Below are 23750 nucleotides of genomic sequence, written 5' to 3'. Positions count from 1 at the left end.
ATTCTGAGTAGGGCTGCTGTGAACGTGGCTGTACATATTATCTCTTCAAGTTTCTGCTTTCAGGTCTTTTGGCTATATACCTGGAAGTGTAATTGCTGGGCCATATGGTAATTCTAAGTTTAATTTTTTGAGAAACAACTAGACTGTTTTTCACAATGGCTGTACCAACGTACAGCTCGACAAACAATGCACAGGATTTCCCATTTCTCTACAACTTTATCAACACTTGTTGTTTTCTTGTTTTTTAATACCAGTCATCCAGCGAGTGTGACGTGCTACCTTATTGACTTGACTGGTGGGTGATGTGGAGCATCCTAACGTGTGCCTGTTGGCCATTGGTATATTTTCTTTGGAGAAAGGTCTATTCAGGTGCTTTGCCCATTTTTTAATTGTGTTGTTTGTTTTTTGTTGTAGTTGTTGAATTGTGAGAACTCCTTAAATATCTTGATGATCAGTTCCTTTTCAGATATAGGATTTGCACATATTTTCTCCTATTCTGTGGGTATCTTTTCACTCTGTTGATAATTTCCTTTGGTGCACCAACATTTAAGATTTTGATGAAGTTCAACATCTATTTTGTCTTTTGTTGCCTCTGTTTTTGGTGTCCTATCCAAGAAACCATGGTGAAATCCAAGGCCATGAAGTTTCTCTCCTGTGTTTTCTTCTAAGAGTTTTATTGTTGTAGCTTTTATGTTTAGGTCTTTCATCTATTTTCATCTTCCCTCCCTACTTCCTCCCTCCCTCCCTCCCTTCCTTCCTTCCTTCCTTCCTTCCTTCCTTCCTTCCATCCATCCATCCATCCATCCATCCATTTTAAAGGTCCTGCTGTTGCCAGGTACTTTTAGCTGCTTGGGAAAATGAAGACTATTGGCAAAAGCAGTGTTCTGATTCAGTATGTTTCAGGGCTCTGGAAAACTCTAACCTTGCCTGAATGATATGCTTCCAAATCGGAGTGGGGGGCCGGGGTGGGGACTGGCTTAATGGCCATAGAAACTAGTAATGGTGTGGCTGCCAGTGTCTTTTTGAAGAAGTAATTTAGGAAACCTAGTCCCCAGTTCCAATACAGACTTTGGATACAGGGCTGGTCTCTGTCCAGAGTGAAATTCAAAGGAAATATATACAATGATGTTCTGGTTCTTTATGCACTAGATATTCTAAATGGGCCTAGCATATCTCTCAAACCCCAGCATGGTTTGAGACCATGCTCTCGGTGCTAGACCAGAGCAGGAGTCCTCTAGCGTCTTGGGAAATACCAAGTGTATATGTTTGGCATGGACTAGACAGCGGATGGATGGCCCTTTAGAATGAAGCCCTGTAGCAGGCAGACGGGCCCCTTGCCCCTGTCTCCTTAAGGATATGGTTTGCATTTCCCCCAGCTCTGAGAAGCATGCCAGTGAACATTTATTTTTCCAACTGAAGGCAAGACAAAGGGAATGAGATCAAAAACAGAGCAATTAATTTTCACAAATTGACTTTTTAAAAGAATTAATTAACTTTTAAATTGCTACTTGAAATCTTGAAGTCATATTTCAAGGAGACCCTGTAGGATAGAAAGAGCTGAGCAGATTTTAGAAGTAATGTGTGGTCAGGCCCATACCTTGGATGCTTTAAGGAGGCTTTGCATCTGAGCACTGATGGTGAGTTCTCTCATTAGATGCAAAGAGACCCAAAGCAAAAACAGGAAAGCTAACGCTGTGTCTCTCTTTCTTAGTGATTGAATAAGTTTTGGGCTCCTAGATCTTTCTGTAGAGGGCAGGGTTTTTGCTCTCACTCTATGGCAGACCATACAAGAAGGAATACATGGTGATCTGGTTTAATTCTGTGAATTTTTTATTGAGTTACCTGCAAGGCATGGTATTAACCACTGTGGGAAATCCAGTGATTAATAAATGTTTACTTTCCTCAAGGAAATCTGGTCTGGAGGGAGAGACAGATACAGATAAGCATTCCTGCAAGGCCATGGGATGTCAGAGAGCTTGTAGGAAAAAGTTGTGGAACAAGCAATTAATTGAGGTATGCACATACCTTTTTTTGGTCAACGGAGAAAGTCAGAATTCAGGAAGGATCTGGAGAAGGATATGAAATGAAACACGGGCCTTGTAGACAAGGAGCCTTCAGACATAGAGGGAGGGAGGAAGGCATTTCCAGAGGCAGAGCAGCTTTCAGAAGGCCCCAGGGGGTGACATGGGGTGGGGGGTGGGGAGCTGGAGGAGTGTGAGTGGGGAGATGAGATTGGAAAGGTAAGTTCAAATCCCATCCCTCAGGCTTTGGATGATGGAGACTTTACCCATTATTCACAAAGCCAAGGGAAACAGTACAGTGTTTTGGAGTAAGATTTCAGGAAGGTAACTGGTGATAGAAGAAATGAGAGCTTATATAAGGAGATCAGCTAAAATATTATTTTTCATTGTGGGGAGAGGTGGAGAAGGCTTGGGTCAGCCTTCCAGCCTTCCAGCTGGAGACAGTCTGGAAGGGACACCATAGGGTCTCAGGGCTGTCATCAATCCCTGCGTCACCTGGAGCAAGTCAGAACTTCTCTGTAGGGTTCTGTGTTTTTATCTGTTAAATTGGTTGATGGATGTAGTAGTTTTTTTCCCTAATGCCAGATTAGTCAAGTTGGTTTTTTGTTTTTCCCTGAATAGGAATTACATTTCCTCAGCTGCTTTTTCTGTACCAATTGGGGTGGTCCTGTGACTGTTCATCCTTCACTCTGTTAATGTGATGAATTACCTTGATCGGTTTTTGGATATTACACCAACCTTGCATTACTGGAATTACCTCAACTTGAGTTCTTCTTTGTAAGGAATTAGAAGTCCATTAGCAGGATGCTTTGGACATTGGTGGACCTCAGAAATGCGCAGGCATGTTTGCCTGTCTGGGAACTGCAGGCTGGATGTTGTGATTTGCAGGGGAGCTACCAGGAGGGCAATCTGAGGCCCAGGGAGGGCTGTGGTTGACACTGGCCAGGGATTGAGGAAGAGTCTGTGCAGGTGTTGGCACGGAGGTCCTTCATTCAGGCTGGCCTTGGCCCTGTACAGCCCCTCCAGGGGCTGCTCAGACATAGCAGACTCCAAGCTGCTGTAAGCTCTGATGAAAGAAATAGAAAAATTCTATTTCCCCCTCATAGGACTGTTGTGAGGGTGAAATGAGTCTGAACATGTGAAGCTCCTTGTCTATTGTCTAGCTCATAGAATATAATCAGTTAATGTCAGCCAGAATCAGCAGCAGCATTGTCACCATCAATACCACTGTCACCACTGTCACCACCACCACCACCACCACCACCATTATTGTCATCACCATTGTCACTAACACCACCGGCACTACCATTAGCACCACCACTGCCACCATCACCACCACCACCATCACTGTCACCATGATCACCAATATCACCATGATCACCACTATCCCCACCAGCATCACCATCGTCCTCATCACCACCTTCATCACTATCATCACAAGCATCACCACCAGCACCGTCGTCACCATCGTCACCACCGTTGCCATGATCATGATCATGATTCAAGGTATCCCAGTGTTGTACCATCAGCAGCAGCAGCAGCTTCATCCACAGCATCATTGCTGTTAGCATTAGGAGTGATATGGGTGTAGGTGGAAGCCTTCTGTCATTTATGAGCTACATTTCCTTCCTTCTATCCCCAAGCAGCCATTTTTAGGGTGATTAGGAGATTGAGCAGAGGTGATGACTTTGCCTTTTCGTGTCTCTCTGATCCATTCAAACTAAGTGAGGCACAGACCAGTGTGCTAATTTTTAATTTTGGGAAAAAAGACCCATATGGTTACTCACTCTGGGCTGCTGCTGACTCTTCCAGAAAAAGAAAAAACCCCGCCATTCTGGGGAAGAACCTTCATGCTGGGTTCATCTCTGCATCTTTCTCATTTCACATGAGCAGCGTAGCAAGCCGTTGCACTGGGCTCCACAGTCCAGGATTGAGAAATTCTGCTGAACGTGCGCGTATACCCAGTGACAGCCGGCTTTAGCCAGGCTATTAAAAAAGGCAAATGGGTTTGAGGAGGAGGAATATATTAAGTACACGGCCCACCAGCCAGATGAGGGTGGATGCAAAGATATGAGTGGACGCGGGATGACCACATTCTCTTGTGGAATCATTCCCAGATCTTAACAGATCCGAAAAATAAGACAAATGGGCAACTTGCAAAGAGGTTGCCTTTGTGCTTCTATCAAGTAAAGACATTTTAAAACCCAGATGTCTTCCGTCATTGTCATACTAATAAAGGAGAAGACGTTCCTCCTCTTTCTCAGCCTGCTCTACCCCTCAAAGAGGGACCGCTTTAAAGGTCAAAGAACCAGAATTCGGAATAGTCTCTTGTCTTGAATACTTCTGGGTTTAAGAAAAATTCACTGCATTGTATTCATTTTTCCATCACCCAAGAATTGGGGAACCGTAGCCACGGGCTGGTCAGGTTCAGATGCTTGCAGCTGGGACCTCTGCCCCAGCTGCCTTCGGCAGTGAATAAATTAGCCACAAAACACTCCTTTTACATTGTCCTGCACATACCTCCCTCTGTGTTTCGCATGGCTGTTGTAACCAATTACCACACACCCAGGAGCTTAAAACAATATGTATTTATGATATTGCAGCTCTGGAGGTCAGAAGTCCTAAAATCAAGGTGTGGGCTGTGTTTCTTCTGGAGGGTCCTGGGGGATTCCACTTCCTTGCCTTTCCTGGCTGCCAGGGTTCACCTGTGTTCCGGGGGGTTTGTGGCTCCTTCCTTGACCACTGTAACCTTTGCTGCATCATATCTTCTGACTCAGGCTCTCCTGCCTCCCTCACACGGACCCCTCTGATTGTACTGGTCCCACCTGGATAATCCAGGATTAGCATCCCCACTTGAAATACTTACCCTGGACAATCCTGCAAGGGCCCCCTTTGCCAATGTAAGGTAACACCTCACAGGTTCCAGGGATTCAGATGTGGATGTCTTTTGGGGGGACATCATTCTATCTACCACACTTCTCCCTCCCTCCCACTCCTTTGGCCAATAATCTTACGTAGTAAAGTGTTTCAGTTTGCCTTTGAAAGATTTTTAAGGCTGTGATAGTAAGAGCAAAGGGCCAGAGGCTGCGCAGCCACTATAGTGGTCTTAGCTCTTCTGTGTCTTTTGGGGCCCCAGGCATGAACCTTCAGAGGCCTTTTCCCCTTTCATCTATAAAATCGGGTCTTTAAGGCTCATTTCATAGTTAAATTTGAAGTTCCTCTTCCCACAACTGGTTTTGTCTGCCTTTTTCAGAGAGGAAGAGGGCAGGTACTTAGAGATTTTTATGTATGTGCCTTACAAATTCACATGAGCCTGGATGTGTTTATAGTGGACGTGTTCATTTTGCTTTATTTTTATTATTTTTGATGTGTTTATTTTTTGCACATCTCTAACAGAATAGGCATGCTGGCAGGGATGCTGTTAAGAACTGTGAGAAACGCATTTATGACTCCTAAAGGCTTAGGAATATAGTTATGCTGAACCAGGAAAGGCTGGCATATGCTCCGAGCTTCCTTTACCTAATGCAGTTATTTCTCGTTAAACTTCACCATAAAATGCTAAATAAACTTAATAACTACTAATAGCCATTTATGTCAGTTGAGGACATTTAAATTTTATGAATTTTGGTGGAAATAGAGGAAAATACCTATGAAAATAGAATTTTCTACATGCATGTTTTTTGATGTTTTAGGATTTTCCTGATCGTGTGTTTATCTCCTCGCTTTGGCTTTTTAAAAAGGATTCTGATAGTGTTAGAAGTCTTTATTGCAGTAACAGCAAAATGCTCCCAACCACAATTAGAGTCTTTATTATTTACTAAGTGTTCACTGCAGGACACCCAGTGTTCCAATCACCAAATCTGCCAGTGGCATCATTGTCTTTAAGACACAAAATGCACATGGTCATGCAAGGTGTAGATATCAAGAGGCTTATTTCATGGGGAAAGGTGAATATGGAGAGGATAGGTCATTTGCTGGAGGTCCCTCGGATCTTCAGGCATAGAAACGTTACCTGTGTATTTTGTCTGCCGGGTGGACATGGGAACCAGGGAAGGTACCTAGGCCTACACTGCCTTCCTAGCCACGGGTAGCTCAGGTATGGGGCAGACAGCAGCAGGTGTGCTGTGGTGGAGACGTTTGGAGAAGGGGTTGATGAGAGAAACATAGTGAGCCTGGCTTTCTGAACAGGTGCACCTGGTTGGAAGACCGGTCGATGGTGGTGGTGGGGGGTAAGTTGGCCCATACAGGTGTGGGACAGGCTGGTTACTGTCGTTCAGGGAGAAGAAGCAGGGACAGGGACCCTCCTAAGGCCCATACTGTGTGGTTGGTGGAAGGCACACCATGCTTGCTGGAGGAGTTTGCACATGCTATGATCAAGGAGAATTTTAGAGATGGACACAGTGAGAATAACTTCATCTGGTAGGGTGTTCAAGATGGATGGATGAGACGATCAGAATTTTGAAGATGAGTTTTACATTTGGTCTGCTTTCTTTTTAAGTAAGATCCATTGGAAAGGAGGAGCATCACTGTATCACTGTATTTTTCTTTCTTTGTTTCTTTTTGTTTTAATGACTGGAAGTTTGTACCTCTTAGTTGTACCTCTTTCTTCTTTCTTTCTTTCTTTTTCTTTTTCTTTTTTTTTAAAAAATTTTTTTAAATTTTTATTTATTTATGATAGTCACAGAGAGAGAGAGAGAGAGGCAGAGACATAGGCAGAGGGAGAAGCAGGCTCCATGCACCGGGAGCCTGATGTGGGATTCGATCCCGGGTCTCCAGGATCGCGCCCTGGGCCAAAGGCAGGCGCCAAACCGCTGCGCCACCCAGGGATCCCTCTTTTTCTTTTTTAAATATTTCATTTATTCATTCATCAGAGACACAGAGAGAGAGGCAGAGACATAGGCAGAGAGAGAAGTAGGTTCCCTGCGGGGAGCCCGATGTGGGACTCGATCCCAGGACCCTGGGATCATGACCTGAGCCATAGGCAGACGCTCAACCACTGAACCACACTGGTGCCCATTAATTGTACCTGTTTCAACCATCCTGCATCCAGCTCCTCTCTGGCAACCTCTGTATTTATGCATCTGTTTTTTAGTTTCTTTGTTCATTTGTTTCGTCTTTTAGATTCAACATAGAAGTGAAATCTTGTGGTATTTGTCTTTGTCTGGCTTATTTCACTTAGCATAATACCCTCTAGGTCCATCCATGTTGTTGCAAATGGAAGGGATCTCATTCTTTTTTATGGATGAGCAATATTCCATTGTGTATATATAGTGCATCTTCTTTATCCATTCACGTATTGATGAAAACTTGGGCTGCTTCTGTATCTTGGCTGTTGTAAATAATGCTGTTTATTTTTCTAATAAACACAGGGGTGCATATATTCTTTTGAATTAGTGCTTTCATTTTCTTTGGGTAATACCCAGTAGTGGAATTGCTGGATATGATTTTTTTTTTTTTTAAGATTCTATTTATTTATTCATGAGAGACATAGAAAGAGAGGCAGAGACACAGGCAGAGGGGGAAGCAGGCTCCTCACAGGGAGCCTCATGAGGGATTCGGTCCCAGGACCCCGGGATCATGCCTTGAGCCAAAGGCAGATGCTCGACCACTGAGCCATCTAGCCGCCCCATGATGTTTATATTTTAAGTTTTTTGAGAACCCTCCATATTATTTTCCACAGTGGATGCAATTTACATCACAACCAACACTGCACAAAAGTTCCTTTTCCTCTACATCTTCCCAGCATGTGTTACGTCTTGTCTCTTTGATTCTAGCTGTTCTGATTGGTATAAGGTGATATTTTATTGTGGTTCTGATTTGCATTTCCCTGATGATGAGGGTTGTTCAGCATCTTTTCATGTATTCGTTGGGCATCTGTATGTCCTCTTTGGGAAAAAAAAAATATAAGTTCTCTGCCCATTTTTTCTTTGGATTTTTTTTTTTTTTGTATTGAGATGTATAAGTTTATAGTATATTTTGGATACCATCCTCTTAACCAGATGTGTCATTGGCAAATATCTTCTCCTATTCAGTAGTTTGTCTTTCTGTTTTGTTGATAATTTCCTTCACCGTGCAGAAGTTTTTTTTTTAGTCTCAGTAGTTGATTTTTGCTTTTGTTTCTCATGCCTCAAGAGACATATCTAGAAATGTGTTTTTATGGCCGATGTCAGAGAAATTACTGCCTGTGCTCTCTTCCGGGAGTTTTATGGTTTTAAGTTTCACATGTAGGTCCTTTATCTATTTGAGTTTATTTTTGTCTGTGGTTCCAGAAAGTGGTCCAGTTTTCCCAGCACCATTTGTTGAAAAGACTGTTTTTTCTCCCGTTGCATATTCTTTCCTTCTTTGTTGTTGGCTAATTGACCATATAAGCATGGATTTATTTCTAGGCTCTCCATACTTTTCCACTGACCTATGTGTCTGTGTGCCAGCACCATACTGGTTTGATGACTACAGCTTTGTTATTCTTTCTCCAGTATTTTCTTTCTTTTCTTACTTTTTTTTTTTTTTTTAAGAGAGTAGACTACTTGAGTATTTTAGCATCTTAAACACTTCCTAATGTCCTTTTTCCACTGTGATAGTTACCTTTATCTCATCATGCTTGAGCAAAAGTGTGGTCTCCATTTAATGGTATTACTTTTTTAGGTGCTTATCTGAAAGGAATAGGAACTGCTTTATGTCAGGATACGCATTGGTGATTTCAGAGATTTGTTGAGTTATTGCCAGTTTAAAGAATTTCTTACAATGTTGGACATATTTTTGCCTATTTGATTGTAATGTAAGCTTTTTGGCTTAGTATCAGCATTGGTTATACGATTATTTTATTTTTCTTGTAAAATTTATTTATTTTTTTGTTATATGATAATTTAAAAAATCAGGTTGGTTTCTAAAGTTATTCAGCCCACGTGTAATTGATTCATAGTTAGAAAGTATTTCATGAAATGTATTTTTCTTTTAAGATTTTATTTATTTATTCATGAGAGACACACAGAGAGAGGTAGAGACACAGGCAGAGGGAGAAGCAGGCTCCCTGTGGGGCGCCCGATGCAGGACTTGATCCTAGGACTCCGGGATCACTCCCTGAGCCAAAGGGAGATGCTCAACCACTGTGCAACCCCGGTACCCCTCAGGAAGTGCATTAATGGAAAATACAGTGTATGAAGTGATAATTAAAATGTTAACAGTATCACTTTTCTTTCTATTATAAACATTATTCAGCTATAAAAAGGAACAAAGTTCTGATACATGGTGTAGCATGCCCAAACCTTCAAGTATTAGGTCAAGGAAACCAGATAGGAAAAAGGACACTATAGTTTGATGGTGTTCCTATGAAGCAGGTAGAGCAGACCTGTTCCTAGGGACACAAAATGGATAGAGGTCGTCCTCGGGCTGCGGGGAAGGGACGGGGGTCCTTGCTCCGTGGGTGTGAAGTTGCTCTTTGGAGGGATGAAGAAGGTGTGGAAGGTGACAGTGGTGATGGTTGTACAACGTTCTCAATGCTGCTGCCGCCGCGCTGGACACTTAAAGCTACTTAAAACGGCAGATTTCCCATCATCTCTATTGACCATGTCAGTGTGGGTTTATTTCCAGGCTCTGCGCCGTGTTCTCTTGGTCTGTGTCTGTTTCTGTGCCACCACCACACTGTGTTGATCCACTAGAGTGCTTCAGGGCCACACTTAAAAAACAAACAAACAAATCCCAGTTGCATGGTGTTCCGAACTTCGTCTACTTGAAGAAATATTTGTGTCTTGAAAGAAAAGGCTACTATAGGTTATCAGAGAGGCTGATCTAGGCAGAGTGAATGTGTTTCAGCATGAAAAACAAGCAGACACAAGCCAGCAAAGTCACTTCGACCTCTACTAATGTCTTCTTACCTCTGTTTCTCCTTCGCAGCATTTTATAACTACGATGCCAGGGGAGCGGATGAGCTTTCTTTGCAAATAGGAGACACTGTGCACATCTTGGAAACATACGAAGGTGCGTATAACTTTGGTGTCTTACCATTTTGGGCAGTTTGCACGTTTTCAGGTGTTTCAGAAATAGGTGTCCTCGTGACTCTTGTGCCTGTGATCCGTCTTCCTGTGTGAGGGATGCCATTTCTGGGGAGGGCTGTGGCGAGGTCTCTTCATTGTTCGAATAATATACTCAAGATGAAATTAAAGCTAAAAATTCTAATTTTTCACCTCTAAAGTTTTCTGTGGAAATAGCTGTTTTCATTAAAAAACAACAACACTTTGGTTCCTTTGTTGCAAACGTATGTGGATCTTGATTGTAACTGACCACTTGGAAAACTATGAAAAAAATACATTTAAGACATTTTCGTGTTTAAGTTACTGTTTTGATGTGTTTAATGCAGGTGGTGAGACTTCTTACTTTCTCACTTAGATTTGTTAACAGAGGAACCAAAACTGTTTCTTTTTTTCTTTGACCCCATTTTCTTAGGGGTGAACAGACATTGTGACAACTGTGTGGGATGTGGGCCAGCGAAGCAATCATTGTCCAATAGGTTAGAAATCTAGTAAGTACACTATTGTGATGGTAGTTTCTCAGTGTCTTTGGATTTTCACACAACTTTTTTTTCAAATTGTTTTTTTTAAAGGCTTTATTTGAGAAGGAGAGAGAGAGCGAGAGAGCGCGCATGAGACTGGGGTGGGGGCAGAGGGAGAGGGAGAAGCAGACTCCCCGCTGAGCAGGGTATCTGATGCAAGACTCGATCCCAGGACCCTGAGATCATGACCTGAGCCCAAGACAGCTGCTTAATCGACTGAGCCACCCAGGCACTCCATGCAATCAGTTTTTATCTTTAGTGTTTTGGATAGCATTAGAACGGCCCACCCTTCCTTTTTACCCTGTGGTTATTGTGGCACATACAGAAGGGAAGCAATGATGGGCTTGATTTCTGAGACTCCGCGGATCTGGAAGTTTTGTAAAATTGTGTAATTAGCGTTGGTGGCTTTATTTCCTGCTGGAAAGGGTGACTCCCATATAGCAGATGAATGAAAAGAACTGATTAAAATGGATCGTTTCAATAGAAAAATTGCTTTGAGGGTGGTAATTTAGCTAAACCCTTCCAGTAGGAGGTGGGGCTAGGAGAGGAGAGTGCAGCCATCCCACAGTGATTGGCAAACTGGACTTCACACTCAGTCTGCAGAATCTACTTTGCGCACGAGTGAAGCAGCCGTGAGCCTCCGTGCACTAGGCAGGCTGCAGCTTGTTCCTCTGGTACTCCTCCCAGACACCTCCGGGAAGCACAAACCTATTAAAACACCCATGGCCATGTCCCTTACTTCCCCTTGTGTTGTGTTCAGACTTAGAATTCCAGTCCATTTGCATCTTCAACCCTAAAATCTTCCTACTGGGGAAAAAAAAATCAGCTTTAGTGGCGTATGCCTGGAAGCAGATGTAACTCTGCAAAAACAGACCCTGTCCTTAAGTGAATGAGTAGTTGTGATGGGTGCCTTCTGCTTGTTTTCAATTTTTATAGCTGACAGTTGGATTGCCTTATCTGCTCTCAGTATATATTGCCAATGTTTGAGAGGAAACAGAGAAATTAAGTAGAGGTTAAGGATCAGACCTCTCATCTCAGACGCTTTACTGATCTGAAGGGAAAAATGCTCTTACATCTTTTTTATGTTTGCCCTCTCTCAGTTGAAGTTGAAATCCTGGTTAATAAACACTGGGCAATGACGTCATTCCCGAATAGATAGCAATTTCCGGTTGGCCTGGGTATGTGGGGACTGTCATCTCTTGTTCTTTGCTTCCTAAGGAGAATGTACTCTTTAAGCAGTGGGATCCTAGGATGAGCCAGTGATCCTTGCATACATTTGACTTAAAAAAAAATTGCATAGGGAGCATCACGGTAGAGGCTTCCTCATTGAGCATTTAGTTTCCGGGCTAGTCAGTCTTCCAGATTCTGATTAAACTATTCCAGTCTTTGTAGAGACCTTCTAACGCAAAACAAATTCCTTTTCTTTGACAACTGTCATTTTGGTTTTAATCAGAATCTGATCAGAGAAAGGCCTGTGGGAAAGTAGTTTTGACTTTGGGAGACTTGGTGTCTTTATTCATCAAATAAAAGTGGAATAATTGTTTTTCTGCTCTTTCCTTTTGTTCTATTTTAGTTTCACGGCTCATATCTGAGTTTGGCCTTTTTTTTTTTTTTCTCCTCTCCCCTCCTACGTTTCCTCTAAGAAAATGTATTTCTGTTTGTCAAACTTAATTTTCCTTTTCTGTGTGATCCTTTTCAGGATATTACTTGGCTTTCTGCAGAGAATATAAATTCTAGATGATCACTCTTTATAGTAAGGTTCAAAGAACAAATTTACCTTTAAGTTATGGTTAATTTCCCTCTCGCAGGCTCATGAAGGCCTGGAGCAGAGGACAAAGAAGAAGCAGTGTCCAGGTCACTGTGGGGGTGGAAGGAGCATGGAGGGGTCACTGAGGGCACGTCCCTGCCATTAAGCAGTGTCCTGGCTCAACCAGACAGGAGAGGTGAGCCAAGATCCCGTGTTTATAAAGTGACTCTTGAGTGGCCGAGGGCATGTGCCGATCCTGCCACCTGCTTGTTTCCACGCTGGGTGCTAGATGCCATACGTCAGGGATCTTGCAGGCAATGTGCAAAGATTAGGAAGTTAATCTTTTGATTCAGCCACTACACTGGAACTGAAAATATCTGTATTTTTTAAGGGGGGTAATGATGTGTTTTCTTACAAAACGCACCTCACTTCTTTTTTTTTTTTTAAAGATTGTATTTTTATTTATTTTTTATTTATTCATGAGAGACACACAGAAAGAGGCAGAGACACTGGCAGACAGAGAAGCAGGCTCCCTACGGGGAGCCCGATGTGGGACTTGATCCCAGGACCCCCCAGGATCACTCCCTAAGCCAAATGGAGATGCTCAACCACTGAGCCACCCAGGTGCCCCGTACCTCACTTCCTTTTTGTGTCTCAGCATCTGTTAACTGAAGGTCTTGTGAGATAGCGTGAGTTTCCTGGGGCATCTATAACAAAGGACCACACTGGGCAGCCTCAACGGCAGAGGCGTGGTCTCTCCGGGTTCTAGAGGCCAGTCATCTGCAATCATGGCATCTGCAGGGTTGCTTCTCCTTTTTTTTTTTTTTTTTTTTAAGATTTTATTTATTTATTCATGACAGACAGAGATAGAGAGAGAGAGAGGCAGAGACACAGGCAGAGGGAGAAGCAGGTTCCATGCAGGGAGCCTGACATGGGACTCGATCCTGGGACTCCAGGGTCATACCCCAGGCCGAAGGCGGTGATAAACTGCTGGGCCACCGGGGCTGCCCAGGGTTGCTTTTCCTGAAGGGCTTTGAGGGAGGTGCTGTTCCTTACGTCTCCCCAGCTTCTGGCAGCTTGCCAACAGTCTCTGGTGGCTTTTATTTTATTTTATTTTATTTTATTTTATTTTATTTTATTTTATTTATTATTTTATTTATTTTATTTTTTCTGGTGGCATTTAGATTGTAGATACAGCACTCTCATTTCTGTGGCAGTCTCCCTGTGTCTCTGCTTTCCCTGTGTACGTGGACACCGGTCATTTTGGTTTGTGGCCTGCTGTAATGAATTCATTTTAACCTGATCGTCTGCAGAGACCTTATTTCCAAATAAGTTCATGTTCGCAGATACAGTGAGGACGTCGACATCTATTTTGAGGGACACAGTTTAACCCATGACAGATTGGAAGAGGCAGTCAAATTGATAAGGTTCACATTTCTTTGAGGACCTGTGAGCCCTCCAGCCCGGCCTCCACTCAGCAAGCATCCCTGTGACTGGTCGCAGCTGACTGGCCACCTGGCCCTGGCCCAATGGAAGGGCCCCGTAGCTGTGGTTACTGTCTACCTGAGTGTGGTCATGTTGCTTCCAGAGCCTCCAGCTGTGGGGCTGGGTCTGCCCCTGTGGTGCCTGCAAAATGTTACATGCAGGACACCTGTTGGTTCTTTCTCCAGAATGCCCACCGTGCACGTGGATGCTGTCCTTCAGGACAGGATTTGGTCGCCTCTGGAGTTGGCTCTCTTGCCGTTCAGTACTTAGGGCACAGGGCACAGGACACCGTACACCTGACACAAATGAACGTCCTGTCCATCTTCAGGCAGCTACTTGTGAACTGGGCAGATCCCAGGACCCGGTGATGTGGTCCTCACCTGTCCATCCTTGAAGAAAGTCCAGCTGCTTCCTCGTGCATGTCTGGGTTTGCTGCCTGGTTTCTCAGGGCGCAGTGAATGCACCTGTCCACACGCTGCTGTGCCTGGCGTGACTCCACCCTCCTCCATCTGACTGACCACAAGTCCTCCTTGAAGACCCAGTCCAAGCTCACCTGTCTGGGTGACAGCTCCTTGCTGCCTGCCTCCGGCCTCCCTCGCTCGGCCTGGTCTGTCCCCTCCTGGCACCACCCCTGGACATGGATGTGCGTGTGTTCCTCCTGTTGTTCTGCTGAGAACGCTGTATGGGGCTCGCTGACTTGGTTTCCATTTTCCTGTGGTGGATTCTGTGCCCCCTGAGTTTCAGGGCTGTGTCTTGCCCATCCTTACCTGTCTCTGAGGTGCGGGACTCTTGCTGGGAGCATGCCAGTTGACTCCATAGAGACCATCTGTGAGCCCTGCCTGGGAGAAGTACTGCTACTGACTGACCGTGGACCCTCCTGCTCCTAGCCTCACCCCCTCTTGCTCATTCCCCTTAGAGCAGCCAGGACTATGTTCTCTTAGATCCCCTCCCTCCCCTGTGAGAGACCAGGGCAGGGATGTCCTCTCTCCTTCATGCTGACATCTCTGCCCTGCAACGTGGTTTGGCCCCTGCTTGTCTTAGGGGGTCTTCCCATTTGTGAGCTCACGGAGGGCAGAGACTGGGTCCCATCTCTTTCTCTAGTTTGCTCTGTCCAGTGCAGTCTCTGGCACACAGTGTGTGGGCTCAGTTGGTTGAAGGAAGAATGTAATGCAAATAATCTTGGGGAGGAACAGGATAGATTTTCATTTTGCCTAGGAAGGCAATTAAAAAAGAAACTCCCTCTATTATTAAAACATTAAAAAACCAAAAGGACTTCCTACCTTTTATTCCCGTGGCTCATCTCTCTCTCCTCCCTCTTCCCACAGAAAACCGTTTAACTTGTGTTTTAAGTGGATTTTTTTGTTTGCCTGTGTTGTACTGTGTGGCATGCCTGTGTACTTTTCATGCATATAGATGTGGGTGTAGCTCTATGTGTGTTTGTTACTTTGTTATTCTGAGCTATATTCTAAGATGCACCCCTGTGTATTTTTAGTATATGTTTAGGTCACAGCTCCCACTACTGTGTGTGCGCCCCCTGTGTTTTACCCACAGCCTTCTCAGTTCTGGGCACTTGGATTTCCTCCACTTGCAACCCTCTGCGTCCTGCTGCCGTGAGCCTTGTGCATCCATCCCGCCGTGCACAGATGGGTGTGCGCATGTCTTCCCCAGGGATGCATTCCCAGGTTGGGGGTGCTGGTTGCAAGCTGTGTGGACGGATAGTTCTGATAGGTAGGGATGGCTGCTGCCTTTCGGTTGCTGTTGGCTCCACTCTCCCCCAGCGCCCAGGGCTGTGCCTATATCCTACATCATTACCATTTTTACCACTAAAATTTGTGCAGTAAAATTGTATTTGATTATTATTAGGTTGGAGCCGTCTCTTCATACGTGGTAAGCCCTTGGACTCCTTTTGTACACTGTTGATAAGTATGACTCTTTTTTACTTGGCTTCTGTCTTTTTCTTGTTTCTGTGCAGTCTTTCCATATACGTTCTAGAACATCCATCCCTTGTCAGTTTCAGAAAAGAAAGGGCACGATCATAATGAAGATGTGGGAAGGCTATAATGACGGGATGGAAGACCGTCCTTAAAACCGAGTAACTATAGCTTTGGTTTGGCTCTAGATGTGGGCTGGTGACTGCATCGACTTCCCCTCTTTCTCTGTTGCAATGTCTGTGAACGCCGCCCTAGATGAACGCAGGTTCTGGGCCGGCACGCAGGAGCCAGCGAGGTTTAGACAGCATGGCTCTCAGAGATCATCTCCACATGTGCAGCAGAGATCTAGACACTTAGCATCTGCAGGGCTCCCAGTCGATCTCTGAGTCCCATTGTCAAGAAAGCCAAGCGGTCACCATTAGGTCTTTGCAAGGATCCTGGGAATGTCCATCTCCTGTTCTGAATGCTTAGAAAGCATCTGTTAATAATCCCTTGAGGACTTTGCTCATTTCCACTGCATCACTTTCTGGTCTGTGATCACCCTCCCTGCCCCGGGTTGGTAACATGATTTGCTCTCTAGTGGGGCAATCTTCTGAGCTCACTCAGACATCGCTAGCTTCTGAGCTTTGAGTTTCTGATACTGTGTAAGACTCTAATATTTGGTTATTCTCTGGGAATTTACCCAACTTGCACTTTTGGGGTGCTCCTGAAATTCTCAGACCGGGTCCTTGTGTTCCTGTGGGCAGAGTTAGAATGTGTCTGAGCTTTGGATTGACTTTTCTGAGCAAGGTGGCCAGGGTGACTTGGGAGTGTAAGGAAGCAGCCACGACGTCACGTGAGATGGGGCTATTGGGAGGCTGGTCACTGGCCCTGCACCCCCAGAGCTCCTGCAGGGACAGTTTCTGCCCTTGACTTGATGGGAGGTGCCAAGGGAGCTGCTCTGCCGTCAAATGGTCCCTTCCGGTTAGCATTTATATCGTGCTAGCTATTATAGAAAGCCTGGCTTTAGCTTCCTCCCCACATGGAGGCAGTGAGAACTTGAGTCTAGGCCAGATCCCAGGGGCTAGGTGGGTTCATGTTTCTGGGCCTGGTGCTTCCTGCGGAGGGCTTAGTCTTTGCCACAGAAGCTCTCTGTGAGATCACAGGCTGCTCCGGGACACAGCGTCTCTGGGTTGAGGAGGGAGGAAGTTAGCGCTCAATAGATGCTCTGTTGTGGGGCACTTGATGATCTGGGGATGCTGGTATGTGCACTTGGCAGGGACCCCTCTCCTTATCACTTAGAGGGAGAGATAGGGCAGTGTATCCCCAAGGAGCCCACTCCGGGATGAGTGGTCCCTAGGACGATGTTCCCTCCTGGGACTGTGCTGCTTAACTTCAGATTGACCGCTTCGGGATCTCTAGCAGCCGACGGAGATGAGAGAGCTGGCGGTGTGTTTGGGAAGGCCACTAGCCTGGCGGTTTCGAGACCCATTCTGGAACCTCCCAGTCTATTTCCACAGTGTTAGGGTTACTGAATACTGGTGACAAAGTGATCTCCCTGGATCTGCAAGGCAGTGAATTCTGCAGGACAGGAAGGTATTGTGGGGGCCCTGTGATGTCTCCTCCTTCTCTAACTGTTGCAACTTTGTGTTTGTTTAGGGTGGTACAGAGGTTACACCTTACGAAAAAAGTCTAAAAAGGTAAGTCCTTTTGCTGAACCCCAGTGCCTTTCTATTCATTCTCCACACTGTGAAAGGAGATCATTCCCATCTCATTTGTGTCTACGGGGTTTCCTTATATATCTCCTTCTCTGAACCTAAAACGCTTGTGGGCTGACATGTGGGCTACCCCGAATTGTTTTTTGTTTGAACAATACATGTACCCAGGATGGAGCCGCTGGGCTGCGGTGCATTGCTGACCTGTCATCACGAATGGTGCAATCTTCTTTTCCTGGTACAACATCAGGTCCTCTTTAAGTGTGGGAGGCAGGAGAGAATGACCTGGTATTATGACTTCAGAAAAAAAAAATACTCATGATTTTCAGTCTTAGTATTATCCTTGATGACAACAGGTTTGCAAAGCTCACGCATGCTGGTTTTCCTCTTGGGTATGACTATTTTCAAACTAAGTCACCTGCAAAAGAAAGGTTCTGCTTTCCAGGGCAGTATGCGTGCGTGCGTGCGTGGTGGTTTGAACTCCTGAAGCCAGGACCTGCAATTACACCTCGATCCTTGTGGTGGACACTCCCACACACAGTTCTGTGGTGGCTTCTCCGTTCTTAGCTTCACATAGCCTAATTATGGCCCTTCTGTTTTATTCCATGGTTTTGAAATAATGTCCAGTCGAAAGCTGTGATTAGGCTCTGTCCACGTTAACTTACACACTTTAATATCTACTTAGGCTTGACAAGATGGTTCATTTTACTTCTATTTCTTAACGTTGCCTCTCATGGTCTCCTTACTGGGCTGGACTCCTCATGTGGTCCTGGGCCTGGAACTTAAGGCTTCCAAAGTCTAAGTGGCTCAAGCATGGGACCTGCCTGCCCTGCTTCCCCCAGAAACCCTGCAGCCAGGCCCTGCTGGGCAAGTCGTTTAGGAAGGGCCCAGGTTGCGCTGCAGGGCAGCCCTCCTCTGGCATAGTGCTGTGGTGTTCTTATAGGAGAGACGCAGTTAGGAGTATTGGCAAGGCAGATTCACACATTGGAGCAAGGACCTCCTACCCTGCCCTGCCGGCCTCAGACTGGGCTGTGGGTCTTACACATCCAATGACCTAGAGACCTGAGGTTTGAACAAGGTGGATTCGAACCACGTGGGTGGTGGGATAGATTTCTCCAGGGAAAGTTCTATTTTCACACCGATCTCCTCTCCTGTAATGAATATATTCCCCCCCCCCTTTTTTAAGATTTTATTTATTTATTCATGAGAGACACACAGAGAGGCAGAGACACAGGCAGAGGGAGAAGCAGGCTCCCAGCAGGGAGCCCGATGCGAGACTTGATCCTGGGACCCTGGGATCACGACCTGAGCTGAAGGCAGGTGCTCAACCACTGAACCACCCGGGCATCCTAAAGAATGTTTTCCTGCAGATGAAACTCTACTTTTATATGAGAAAGCCACAGTTGAGGATTTTATTATAAAGAGAGGAGGTTCTTGACACTGTCTCCCTCCATAGCCACACAGCATAGCTGGAGCTCCACGTGCTGGGCTCGCCCCAGGCAAACTGTTCACTTTCCTTTGATGCTTATTTGGTGTTTGGTACCACCTTCCTCAGCTTGGGATCCTTTCTACCATCGTCATCGTGTCCCTGCCATGCCTCCCTGAACTGCTGTCCTTCCTGCCCTTCACTGGGGTTCCCCGGCTTTACAACTCATTGGTGCAGTACAGCTGGGTGGGGCTGTATTCATTTCTTCTTCTAAAATCCTCATTGGAAGATGAGGCAGTTGTGAAGCCCTTAAAGATAGTATGATTTTTTAAAAAGGATTTTTATTTATTTTTTCATGAGAGACACAGAGAGAGAGAGAGAGAGAGAGAGAGAATGGCAGAGACACAGGCAGAGGGAGAAGCAGGCTCTCTTAAGGAGCCTAATGCGGGACTGGATCCCAGATCCCGGGATCACGATCTCAGCTGAAGGCAGCCACCCAACCGCTGAGCCACCCAGTTGTCCCCATAGTATGATTTTTGTAGTGGGCTCTGTCCAGGCAATGCAGAGAAGGGACTTGGCCCCCAGTAATCCAGGCTCCCAACTGTTCTGGAACCATCCCCTGTATAGCTATTCACACAGATGTCGTTCATCTGGACCAGTTTTAAACTGCCCCAGCTGGAGAGATTGCTCATTTCAAGCCTCCACGTGTGTCCTCGCTCTGCCTTCTACTTTTCCTTCCCTGGCTTTGTGCTGCCCCAGAGCAGGTTTACTGAGATGGAGGGGTATCTTTGCTTCTGGACATGGACGAGGCTGGCATATTTGTTTTCTTCCCCCCTCCATCCGAGTGCAGATGTTGACATCACATGTGCTGCTCCTGGAGGCATCCTGGGGATTTGGAGGTGTCCGAAACAACTGGGACCTGGTGAAGCTCCCAGCTTTGGGACCCTTTGGCCCCTTTTGTTGCTCATAGACAGTGGCCACTGTCTTTCTGTACAACTGTTGCCATCTCTGTGATAATTCTTCTTTATGTGAAATTCAGGCTTTCCTAGTAGGCAGGAGGAACATGAATCCGTGGTACCCATGCCCCTCCTGAACATGGTTAGTAGTTGTGGTTTCTGGTCCACCTGTGTAAATCCTTTGGGGCCAGATGCCAGGGAAACGCAATCAGAAGTTCCTGTTCACACAACAGGTGCCTGGAAACCACCAATGCCACTGAGTAGATTTCTGCTGCATGCACTAAATCCCATACAGGAAACTCTGGCTGGCTGTGCTGTGCTGTCCAGGGTCCCAGCACCTCCTGCCCCACTGCCCGCTTTCAGATGCTCATTTCTGCCTCATGTCACAAAGGGAGCTGTTTTGCTTGCTCAGGAAGCAGGACAGAAAGTCTTGGTAAAGCTGCTAGCACTTTACGGACCGTGCCTGACACTGAACTTGCCCTTGAGAAACTGCCTGGCACACCATGCTGCTAGGCCCCAAGTGAGCTGCACTTGGGCAGTGCAGAGCTCTGTGTTAACGGAAGCTGGTGTCTAGTAGTCTTGCGAATTTGGGCAAAATTTGCCCACTTTCTGCATTTTCTCAGATGGTCCCTCTGTTGAGACCCACGTCTTGCGAATTTGGGCAAAATTTGCCCACTTTCTGTGTTTTCTCAGATGGTCCCTCTGTTGGGAGATTGATGAGAAATCTGTGGGTCAGGTAAGTAGTCTTACATGCATACGTGACGATAAATGATGGTGGAAGTCAACTTTTGATGGCCATTTTAGATTTTTTGAAAGAAAGAACTGTCAAAGACCATCATCAGAGATTGTTTTAGGCATCCGCTGGTTTTTGATTTGCCCATGTCAAGGGCAGCCCTGGATACAAGGTGCGTCCTATGGAGAAGACAAAGCCCTGTGCGCTTCTTTCCTTGCACACAGATTGCTTCTGTTTTCTTCCTTTTGAGATGTCTGTAGTCTCCATGAAACAAAAACAGGCTGAGTTTAAACAAAAACAGGAATGTTTTCCCCACTATGTTGTATATGAGACTTTACTGTAAGACTCGCTGAATTAATAGTGGTCCACCCATCCCTATCCACATGTTTTCGGGGTGGTTTTTGATTTTTGGTTGGGATTCAAGTTGATAATAAAACTATTGTTTTTTTTCCTCCAAAGGGTATATTTCCTGCTTCATATATTCATCTTAAAGAAGCCATAGTTGAAGGAAAAGGGTGAGTCTGGTCTTAATGTTTAAGTAAAGAAACGTGATGATTGTATTTGGCTTTGCTGCTCGTCTGTATGGCAGGGCCTGTCAGGGTTGGATGCGGGCGTGAGTGACCGTGATGGGACAGGAGTTCTGGGGTGAAAAAGGGGACTTGGAATGGAGACGTATGTACAAAATGGCCTTCAACCTTTGAAAAGTCTGAAGTCAGCACTGTACCTGCAGTCGTGCTCTTTATACCCAATGTCGATTTTGGGTAGCGTTGGTCCAGTGCTCTCTGCTTCTCCATGAGCAGTCCCACCCGGTAGAGCCTCCAGCCCCCAACTCCGAGTCCGTTTTTCTGGAAAACTTTGCAGGCTGTGACACAAATGGAGTTTAGGGTGAAGCAACAGGTGGTAAATTGGGACGTGTGTGAATTTACATTTTGTCTAATTGTGATGTATGTTTCTTAGAGGTCATAAAACTGATGTATAAGATCATTAAAAGGACTTTTATAGAACGAGAACCCATTAGGCAGGAATGGCAAATGAATAGCCAGGTGTGAACTTGGAAGAAGGAGCATTAAAATGTTTTCCTTTTTTGTCTCTTCTACATCTTCACCCTCAGTTAAATATGTAAATTATAAAATTACTAATCATATGATTACTGCATAATGACATCTCTTTGGCTGATTACAAAATTGCCTTCCCAAGCACTGTACTTTTAACATATGAAAAGGACTAGCTCAGGTTCTGTAGTTGCATGATGCATAATTAAAATGAAGAAAAAAAATAAAATGAAGAAAATAATTTAGAGGCCTAGATGGTGATGACCTGTAATACAGTATATATATATTTTTATATAGATTAGATGTTTTGTGTGCAGAGTTTTAAAGGGAAGGAAAGAAAAAAGGAGAGTTTTGACTCTTGTGGAAATAATGAAATAAAGTATGCATTGATTGTATTTTACATTTCTCCATATCAGAATCGATATAGAAGTCAGACTGTGATTAATGTTTGTTAGAAAGCACCCTGAGTATACAAAAGAATATATGGAGAATCTAATTGTGAAGCATCATACTAATGTGGACGGGAGGTTATTTTGATTCTCAATGAGTGGAGTCACTCCCATGCAGGCAGACAGACAGACAGACAGACACTGGTTCCCATTACTGGGGCTCCTGGAGATGCCCTGGGGTGAGCGAGTGAATGGTGTACTGGGGACATGAGCACTTCAAAAACGCATTCCTGCTGATGCTTTGGGGCTCCCTGTGTTTGCTCTGCTGCTGCTCCCGCCCATGCCAGCTGCCCTCTGCCTCCCTCCTTGTAAAGACCCTCCTGCCTTCAGACTTGACAGGTGGTCTCACTGCTCCTCCTTTCCTCTGGAGATCTGTGGACCTTCCCCTCCCCTGCTCTCCGCTCCCCTCCCCTTCCCTCTCTTCCCCTCCCCTGGGTCCTTCCTCCTCTATGGGGCAGGCCACTCTGTCATCTCACCCCACCTGCCTCCTTGCTCTCCAGGGTTATTACTCCAACTCTTTTGCAGGGTTTCTTCTTTCTGTGCTCCCTTCGCTTTCAGACATCCCACATCATTGCTGTGTGCCAGCTGCCAGTGATTCCTTTTCTCCCTCTAGCCAAGGCAGTTCCCATTTGTCCCCTCTCCCACGCTCCCATGGCTGCAAGTGCCTCCTGATTTCCAAGCTTCCAGTGTCAGGGCTGCTCTTCTGGCTCTTACCTACAGTCTTGGACACATGGCTGTCCCCTTCACTGAAGCTCCTTGTCTATTTCTGTTGCTGCCATTATAACCTATGTCCCCCCTGCCCACTGCTCCCAGGGGGCTCTCCTTGCCTGTGTCCTAGCCTTCTGTTGCCCTTCCGTTTGAGGGTGCCTATGTTGTTGTGTTTCCTCTCTGTGGGTGATGCTCAGATCAGGGCCTCCAGCCCTGACTTGTTCCCCCCTTGATCATTTAGAGCCAAGTAACTAAGGAGCCACCACCATTGGCCGAGTGTCTGCTGTGTCCTGGCCTTTCTTCCATGTGCCCTGTATGATGTTCTCTCCGTAGGTCTTACTGAGACAGCTGTTGTTGGGTTTGTACATTGCTGACTGCTTGCAGGTAGTGAGGTGGTTACAGAGATGATAATATAACACAGCCAGATCAGATACATTAGAGCCGGTTGGCATGTTAGTTCCAGGGACAGATCAGGCCTGCAAAGAGGGAGGAAGTGAGAAGGATCCAGAACTGAGACCAGGACACGGGATGAGCATTGAGGCCCTCTAGTCATAGTGCAAGCAGGGCCATCTCGTTGAGCTCCAAGCTTCTGCAAGCCAGTGTAAGAGCCCAGTGGACTCAGCATGAAACAGGATCTGGAGGACAGAAGCATCGCAGTTGCTGACACATATGCTCACCCTGTGAGAGAAGAGAAATCCTCCCAGAGGCTTTCTAAGGATGGTATTGCAGAGTGTAATGAACCACATTTTCATCAGGATCCTTACTGGGAACCTTGGTGACAGGCTTGGCAGGGCTGCTGTAATGACCACATTCTGTAATAGACACTGATAATGTCCCATGAGAGGGAAATTCCTAAAAGGGTGTGTGTGGGGGGTCTCATATGCACCCCTGCCTCAGACATCTGATTCCTGTTGCTCCAGGTGCTACATGTGGCCAGCCCTGTCCACAGAGACTGATTTTCTCTCAAGGACTTCACGGTTTCTTCCTTTGAGAGTCCCCACCA

The 23750-nt window shown here is 45.6% G+C and overlaps 1 protein-coding gene across 2 annotated transcripts in view; it reads left to right on the top strand.

Annotated features, from left to right (window-relative positions):
- The window catches only part of DOCK1 (dedicator of cytokinesis 1), a 493838-nt gene that overhangs the window by 45459 nt on the left and 424629 nt on the right, over nt 1–23750 (top strand). For both annotated transcript variants that reach the window (XM_072804887.1, XM_072804886.1), the window contains exons 2-4: nt 9912–9995; nt 17368–17408; nt 20998–21053. In XM_072804887.1, the coding sequence (XP_072660988.1) occupies nt 9912–9995; nt 17368–17408; nt 20998–21053 (181 nt within the window). The remainder of the gene's footprint in view (nt 1–9911; nt 9996–17367; nt 17409–20997; nt 21054–23750) is intronic.

The sequence above is a fragment of the Canis lupus genome, chromosome 29 (assembly GCF_048164855.1).
Source record: "Canis lupus baileyi chromosome 29, mCanLup2.hap1, whole genome shotgun sequence".
NCBI classification, from domain to species: Eukaryota; Metazoa; Chordata; class Mammalia; order Carnivora; family Canidae; genus Canis; species Canis lupus.
Note: the sequence above shows the minus strand (reverse complement) of the source record. Positions and strands in the feature narration are given on the sequence as shown.